This window comes from Amblyomma mixtum, chromosome 8 (assembly GCF_055824585.1).
Source record: "Amblyomma mixtum isolate Tamu chromosome 8, ASM5582458v1, whole genome shotgun sequence".
Classification (NCBI taxonomy): Eukaryota; Metazoa; Arthropoda; class Arachnida; order Ixodida; family Ixodidae; genus Amblyomma; species Amblyomma mixtum.
The window spans coordinates 34,923,012-34,931,414 of record NC_143019.1 but is presented as its reverse complement, the minus strand read 5'-3'; the positions used below and the strand labels follow the sequence as shown (position 1 = coordinate 34,931,414).

Sequence of the window (8,403 nt, the reverse complement as noted above, 5' to 3'; positions counted from 1 at the left end):
AAGAGGACAAAGTCCTGCAACCCTCTGATTGACTCTGAAATAAAGTTTTTCCATCCAACCGTGCTAATTAAAAGTTTTTTGTCTCTCTCCCTCTTCTGCGTAGCTGGCGCGTGCAGCCGTCGTGCATACACCACAGAATGCAGCTGATAGTAGGGCCTCCGTGCGTTCTGTGCGCACCTGCGCTTCGGAGTTCATGGGTTCGAGGACGGCAAAATGACGCTCTTGAAAACGCACGTGGTCATATGCAGGCGGATTTCTGGCAACGCGTCATTGACGCACAGCTGGCCGGTTGGTATATTTAACGGGATGACTGTTGGTGCTAATGATGACGCCTACATCACACCGCTACGAACTGACGAAACCGCTGTACGCGAAGTACGAATACTTCCCGATTATCATGAATCTGATGAAGACGATGAACAGGAGGCCTACCTACCTTCTGCTGCCACGGACTCTTTAACCGCGATGAATTAATCGCATCTCTAGATGGGATTAATCTCTAGATGGGATTAAGGGATTAATCGCGTCTCTAGATGGGATTTTAGCAGGAGTGGCCTCGGCTTGGAGCACATTCCAACGTTGGAGATGCTTCGAACACTTACGAATGTGGTCTATAGACAGTGTATAGACTTTTTATAGACTGCTGCCTTCCTATAAATATTTAATTTTGTCTATTCATAATCTATAACCTGTTTTATCTACTAAAATGTAGGACAGTCAATCTATAGATGGTCTATAGACTGTCTATAGCATTTTTATTGGCCATAGACTACTGTATAGAGGTTGTCTATTAAGAATCTATAGACTTTATGGACAGAAGTCGATAGACAGTCTATAGACTGTCTAAAAGAATTCTAAGGGAAAGCGCCCCTGTACGGGCTGGATTGAAGACGCAGAAAAGCAAAAGCATTACATGCATTTAAAACAAATAGCAGCCAATTTTGACTGACATTGTGTTTTCGGGTGTTGTGTAGGAACTGCGCTTAGTGTACGCACTCTGGCTACAGGAAACGTTATCACGCAACCACCAGATTCAATACCTGTGAGGGGCAAAGCCTCGCCTGAAGAGATGTCTCATACAGTTTTGCACAGGCTCCATCAAAAAAACGAAAGTGTAAACCACATACATATGTCCCTTCGAATACATGTAACAAGGGAGTCCGACCTGTTGCCTGTAAACAACACAAAGACATTCGTCATAACTTTCAGAGTTATTGTTTTCCGATTGCAAGGCAACCTGGGCAAATCACGCGTCAACCATAAATATTGCCATTTCTAAACAGCTCATGTACATTCTTTACCAAAAGTAACGAGGCAGCATGGTTTGCTTCTCAATCCAATAGTAGAACCCTCATGGCTTCCTTGCGGAAGCCTTGATGGCTTCGTTAAGGATAGGGGTTCTCCTTACCATACAGAGATTTAGAGCTTGAGGACTCTCATGATAGCTTTATTATACGGCTGAGAAGGACACTGTACAGCCTGGTTACGTTTGGCAAAGACTCTACATCTTCAAATGTCCAGGATGCAGTCCGCATGTATTAGACATTTTCAGACCAAACTGGGGCCGTGGAAACGCAATCTCTTTGGACCTAACATGTCCTGGCGCGATAATTATAAAGAATCGGATGTCAAAGTTTGGTCTAGTCGCCGGTTTGGTAGGACAAATAAAACTAAACAACAACTATCAACGCCACCTAAATTGCCTAGGTATACTTACATTTTTATTCTCATCTCTACTACTGCGGACTTGTGTGGGCAACCTCAACGCCCTCAAGCTTGCAGCGCATTCATCTCTCGCAGCAAAAAAAACTGTCGTCAAGTTTATAATGAACAACCAACATTAATGTATCTTTCTTTCTCTTATCGCCAACTGTCCCCAATCCAGGTTTCCCGATACGTCTTGTAAACAGGGGGCGAATAGCATCGAAGACATCTAGTCTCACTGCCAGATACCCTTCCTTATTGGAAACTGCGTTCTACAAGTTTAAGAAGGTAGTACGGATACAGAGGCTAGTTAGATTGTGTGCAATTCTCAATCGCCTGATTGATAGTGGGAATGGGGTCTATTGTAGAGTGCTTCACGAAAGCTTGCCTGGTCATTTGCTTAATTGAAGTCTGAGGTTGTCCTCATTCTATTAGCGATCCTCTCAGTAAACACTTTGTAAGGGACGGACAGTAAGCTTATCGCCCTCTAATGTTTCAGGTTTTTGACATCCGCTTCCGCTTTCTTTTATGGATGAAGATGATGTCAGCGTTCTTCTCAGATCGCCTTAAGCGCGAGGCAATTGGCATTGAGTATAAACTGTATTCAGTTTTTCTGGCACAATCTCCCTACACTACTTGAACACATCTGCTGTTACCTGATCCTCACCAACTGTTTTCTCCTTCTGAATTAGCCCTAATTCTTTATTTACTTCTTCTTTCTTTAATGGAGGGAAGTCCAATTGCGGAGCATTGTTGCCTGTGTCATTAGCGTCATGGTCATTAGCTGCCATTTAGAATTGTGGATAACTCCTTTGGTGCTCTGACTGTCTGATCCATATTGCTAACTCCATTGCCTCCGTCAGTAAGCGCATATGTCTGATTTATGACGATGCCTAGTTCCTTTTTGACCGCTCTAGGCTACCTGGTTTTTTAGATAATGCTCGTTTTTCCTATTACACTTCGACGGAGACGAAATTCTAGAGGCCTGTGTACTGTGCGATATCAGTGCAGAACATCACTCTGCCCAAAGAACCCCAGTTGGTCGAAATTTCCGGAGCCCTTCACTACGGCATCTCTCATAGCCTGAGTAGCTTTGGAACGTTAAACTCCCATAAACTAAACTAAAATTCCTTGTGTCGGTTACCATGAGCTTATTCATTCGCTTCGCAGTTGTACTCTGTCTGGGTGTTTACAAGCTTCCTCGCTTTGGCCTTTATTATTCACAACTTTCGCCTAAGAAGAGAGCTTGCTGGTATCCTGTCTAACCATTCTACCGCCTGCTTCTACTGCGCTCTCCGAAATAATAGCAGCGACCATATCGCTAATTTAATGAAGTCTCTTTCATTTTTATTCTCCCTATTGCGGCTTTTCGACGTCTACATCCTGTTCTGCCTCCAATTTCTGAATTAGTTCTCTCCAAAATGTACTAATTATTTTCCCCAGGTATTCATAGAGCTTGCGTAATATGCGCCGGCTGCCTGGTCTCCAATCTGCTTCTTGCTTACTTATATTCATATCGGAGGTTGGGGCCAAGTACTATACCAGGGTAGTGAAATCTTGTCTTGGTGAGGAGTGGGTTGCTGGTTCTGGTCACCGAGATCAGGCCGCATCCGCGTCCTGCGTTAGAATAACGTCTGAAACGCTGATTTTTCTTTTGTAGCGAGAGCTACACTACGCCAGCTCTTTGAGCCCTCAGCGCGGCACCCCTTGAGCTCCGTGGCGGTGCCGTGGCATTGAGAGTATTGGTCACGTGGTGCGGAGCAGCTGCTGCTGCCGGCGGCGCGGCGCGCCGGCAAAACCGAGCTTCAACAGCTGTGCACATGCGCCGTGGCGAGTGGGGTGAGGGAGTGGAGAGGGGGAGAGGGAACCACTTCAGCTCTCGCGTCACTCCAGGTTTAACCAGTGCTAAACTAATGCAAATTTTTTTATCCCGTGAGGAATTGCAGGGCACCGGGCTTGGAACAACTGTCCTCATGCACTCGAGGTGGGTGTCCTACCTCTACGCCACCGCTCCTGTTTGCCATTCTGAACCATATCAAGTAATCTCATAGAGCGTCAAAAATTTAGTAGATGTTAAGGCGTTCGCACAATTCTCTGAAAGCTGTCATTCAACAAGGCAAAGAAGGAAAATATCGTTGCGCTTCTGAAACCATCCGTTATATGGTTCTGGGCGGCATAAAGATGGCGACGTCCATTCGATATATTAAGACAGATTATAGAGCCTCAGAAGCAAGTGGTGTAGCTATCAAAGGACCGACTCTGAAGATGCACACCTTGCTAGGGCATCGTATAACATTCGAGTAGGGATGATACACATCGGCAGTGCGGCGGATTGCTGCAGTAAATATAGGAATCTGAGTCTTGGACATTACTTAAAAACGGCTTCATCCTGCAGATATAAAAATGTGAACATTTTAACCGGCAAGGAGTAATCACAACTTAAAGGAATTTATACCTGTAATGTAATGAAGCTCACTCGTTGCGAGTTATGATTTAATTTTTTTCATTTAATGTGCTATCGCCCGTTATACGCTGCAAGACGCTGGCAAGAAAAAAACCTGGACGCTGTCAGCGCAAGAAAACAGAGAATGATTCTGATGTTAACGCACCCCAAATAAGAAGGATTAAACAAAAGCACTCCACGCAATTTTATTTCTCAACCAATGTTTTAGTATTGCGAAACGTGTTTATGATAGCATTTCTTGTGATATTTTCTGCAGCAATACATATTTAGGTCTGCTGCTTGACTTTTAAACACAGTAAAAAAGTTACTTTTGGGCCGATGTCAATGCGGGATATCCACGTCTTTCCACAACGTCATGACGTCACATCCTTTCGTCTTTTCTTCCATCCAGGCCTTTGTCTTTTCTATCTGTTCCGGTGTGAAGTGACTTTTCCAGTCCCCAACTCTTCCTCTGCGCACATGTGTTGCGCCTTGGTGCATTTCAGGCGCTGCTGCGCTGAATGTTTTGCAGAATTCAAGACACTTTAACGACCTCTTTTGAGCAAGTTCTCCCAGGCTCAGTATTCGTTCCTTAACGCTGTAGCCGAAAATAACTTTCATAGTTTGCAGGCTTGATGATTGCAGAACTCTTTCATAAAAGTCCCGGTCTTCTCTTAGTGCCTTGCTATGCTGTTGACCGAGAAAGTCCGCTATCTTGAGAATCCATAAACCAGTGTCGCTTTTGAGCTGTTCGTATGTGAAAAACAACACATTCGGCTCGTCCCTCATGTTGTACCAAGGCAGGAGATGTTCAAAGAAGCCGCCGGATCGAGTCTTTCCCGCAAGGAACATGTCCAGAAATGTCCCAAAGGACGTGTCCTTGAAGCGTTTGGGAGTGAAACCCAAGAGAAAATAATAGCAGGAAACGCAGCAGTCGTATGGATTCCTAGCTACGTAAATGTACTTGGCTTGCTTAGAAAAGACCATGTTGCTGAATGGCAGGTGGATGATCACGGGACCTTTCCTCTCAAGTCGATTGGCAACTTCGGCTCCCGTCAGTTCGATTAGGGGCGAGAACAACATGTATTCGCCGGGCTCTTCTGGCGTGTTCACTCTGGTGAGGATGTTGGACACGATGTACTGAGTCCACGTAGTTCCACATTTCGGATACGTAGCAATAATGACGTCATTGACACGTGGTCGATACGCCATTGCTGAACGCACGTTCTCTTCGGAGAAAACCTTCATCATGGGAACTCCGCAGATCTCTGCATACACGCTGGGGTCCATTGTCTAAATTAGGCCTCCCCCTGTAAATATGAGGGGCGGTTATTTAAGTATAAGCAAACCTGAGGCTCCATGGCTATTTGAGAAATCAGTACAATTAGAACTACATCTAACGAAACCAGATATTAAGAAGTACTCGTACTAAAGGACAAACTTTGATTCCCCGGACACTGCCCATTCTGTTCAATGTTCTTAATAGCCCGAAATAACGAAACAACGACATCTAAAACCGATCCAACGAAGTTTATCGGAGATTAATTGAGTAAAAAAAGGTGCTTTCCAGTGCACGTAACTAGTCAAAAAAGGCAAATTTTCTGAAGAAAGAAAAGCTGTGAAGAAAGAAAAAAAAAGGAAATTGCAGGATTGCACTGAAGTCTTCTTTAGAGCGAAAATGCGACAGCTTTTCCCCGTCCTCTTTTTCTCGCTAAATTTTTATTATTTTTTATGTCTGAGTTTTTTTCATATCGCTGCGGTGACATGCATTAAAGTAATGTGAAAGCAAAACCTCCCCACTCTCTATCGACGCCATTGCTATTCGGACGTCCAATTGCTGTAACTACGTTCATGGCTTTTGCGACGTCTGTGTGTTTTTGTCGTTTAATTACTTAAACTATTACTCAAAATCAATCAAATTTGAAATTTGGCGAGATTTTTCACAACTACCTAATGCAATCAAGCTTTTTTTCATATATCTTTATAGAACGACTTCAGAGAACGACGAATATAATGCTCTCGCATTAATAAAATGCAGGTGTGACGGAAGCTTTAAAGATCATCTTCGCTGCAGACTGCTACCGAAATCAAGGCGACCACGTGCAACAAGCATTTGGCCATGTTTTAAGTGCGAGGCTTTAAAAACAAAGGCAAGTGTGGTTATCACCGGTTAAACATGTAACTGTAGCTAAAACGGCGCCTAGAAGAGCTCTAAGCTAAGTGTTTATAAGTATTAGAGTCTTTACAGTCATAGGCGATCAGCAGTGTTAGCAATCCAGAAAAATTTCATCCGTTGTTACATAGAAGGCATTTCAGGGAAGACTTTAGAAAATTAAAAAAAACAGGCTTGCTACGTTGAAAATATTTCTTTAGGGGCACGGTATTACCAGTGTTGGCGCACACCGGAATACCGGTGTATTGTATGAAGTAGTACGCTGGTTAACTGATCTCTGGTAATTAGCGTTTCAACAGTCGCAGCTAGGAAACTGGTTGCAATTAGAGATTTGTAGACGGTCGTTAGCAATAGCCGTATTAGTTTTTAGGACTTCGAAAACACAATTATCCTCGGCGCGCTATGTCTCCATAAAATTTGGTTACATAATGCCAAAATACACGCGCTTTCGAAAAGCATGGGGGCAAAACATGCTTTGCAGTGTGCGTAATTAGTCAAAAAAGTAAAAAAATTGTCGAACCTCACCGCCAAAGGTCATCCCGCTTTCTAAATTCTAAAAACTAGCATGGCTGTTACTAACGACCGCTTACACATCTCTAATGGCAACTAGGCGTATAACTGAACTAGTTAAAAAATTAATCACTGCTAATGGCTCAGTGGTTATTAATCAGTGGTTATGGCTCAGTGGTTATGATGCTCGGCTGCTGACCCGAAAGACGCGGGTTGGATCCCGGCCGCGGCGGTAGAATTTCTTTGCGGGAGAAATTCTAGAGGCCCGTGTACTGTGCGATGTCAGTGCACGTTAAAGATCCCCAGGTGGTCGAAATTTCCGGAGCCCTCCACTACGGCGTCTCTCATAGCCTTAGTCGCTTTGGGACGTTAAACTCCATAATCCAAACCCTAAACCAAACCTAAAAATTAATTATTAAAAATCGGTTAACTAACTACTTATCAGTCTACTTAAGGCTATTCACCGTTTTTCTGATGTCCGCCAACAGTGACAATACTATGCTTAAAGCCGTAATTTTAACTCAAAAAACCTATTTGTGAGAGTTACTAGAATTCCTCCCTGAAATACCCATCTAGAGGGTTCCACCGGCTAGACGCACAGGAAGCCAATGGAAATAAAAACTCACCTGACACAGTTCAAGAAAACCAGAGAAGCGATCCCGCGTTCCCACGAGCTGCTAAGAGCTGCTAAAAGTACGATTGAGTGCCGATGCCTTGCCAGCTTCTGTGCAGAGAAAATGGCGTCACTGCGCAGTTGTTACACGTGCAGCGATAAACACACCTGCCTTCTCTTTTGTTATTGTATTTCGTCCTCTGCGCCGCTTGCCACAATTAAATGCGTGGCAGCTGCGAAAAAAAACACGCCGCACGCATGTGTTTTAGAACGCACGCCAGGGTATAATTTAAACTGGCAACGAACCTCCCGTAGGAAAACACATATATTCAAGATGCAACTGTTGAAGGGCACCTTCACCAACTTTAACTCGATGCCATAGCTCCGGTACACCAGGAATAGATTAAACTGAATGACACATCACGTACGAGCAGCGGCGGTAGCTGAGTGGTTATGGTGCTCGACTGCTGTACCGAAAGACGCGGGTTTGATCCCCGCTGGGGTGGTCGGATTTCGATGGTGGCGAAATGCTAGAGGCCCGTTTACTATTTCATATCAGTGCCCGTTAAAGAACCCTAAGTGGTCGTAGTCATCAGGAGCCTTCCACTATGGCGTCCATCGTAGCCTGAGTAGCTTCGGAGCGTTACACCATTTCAAACCAAACCTAAGGCACACGTGCGGAAGCAATAAAACTTAATGACGACAACAGTGCACTCATTCTCACTGCATTGGGAACAAAAGCAAATGACGTGGACTACCGTTTCCTGTACTTCACTGAGAGGAAAGACAGGGAGAAAAAATAATTCGAAACCCGAGCTCGTATTCTATCCATTTCCTGCATAAGTGTCGTCAGTGTGATCAAAGCAAAAGTAGGTAGGAAAGAAAACGGCCCCACACAGACACAACGGGCCACATGCCGCCACATCTAATCCGGATGAGTAACACAGACCACTCCGCTCC

General features: G+C 44.4%; 1 protein-coding gene across 1 annotated transcript; it reads right to left on the bottom strand.

Annotated features, from left to right (window-relative positions):
• Window positions 1–4,326: 4,326 nt before the first annotated feature.
• On the bottom strand, window positions 4,327–7,605 carry LOC149332042 (sulfotransferase 2A1-like). The gene is made up of 2 exons (XM_089557009.1): window positions 7,457–7,605; window positions 4,327–5,457 (listed from the first exon to the last, which is right to left on the bottom strand). Exon 2 carries the CDS (start codon window positions 5,435–5,437, stop codon window positions 4,490–4,492), a length of 948 nt encoding a protein of 315 aa, XP_089413135.1. The 5' UTR covers window positions 5,438–5,457; window positions 7,457–7,605; the 3' UTR covers window positions 4,327–4,489.
• Window positions 7,606–8,403: the final 798 nt, after the last annotated feature.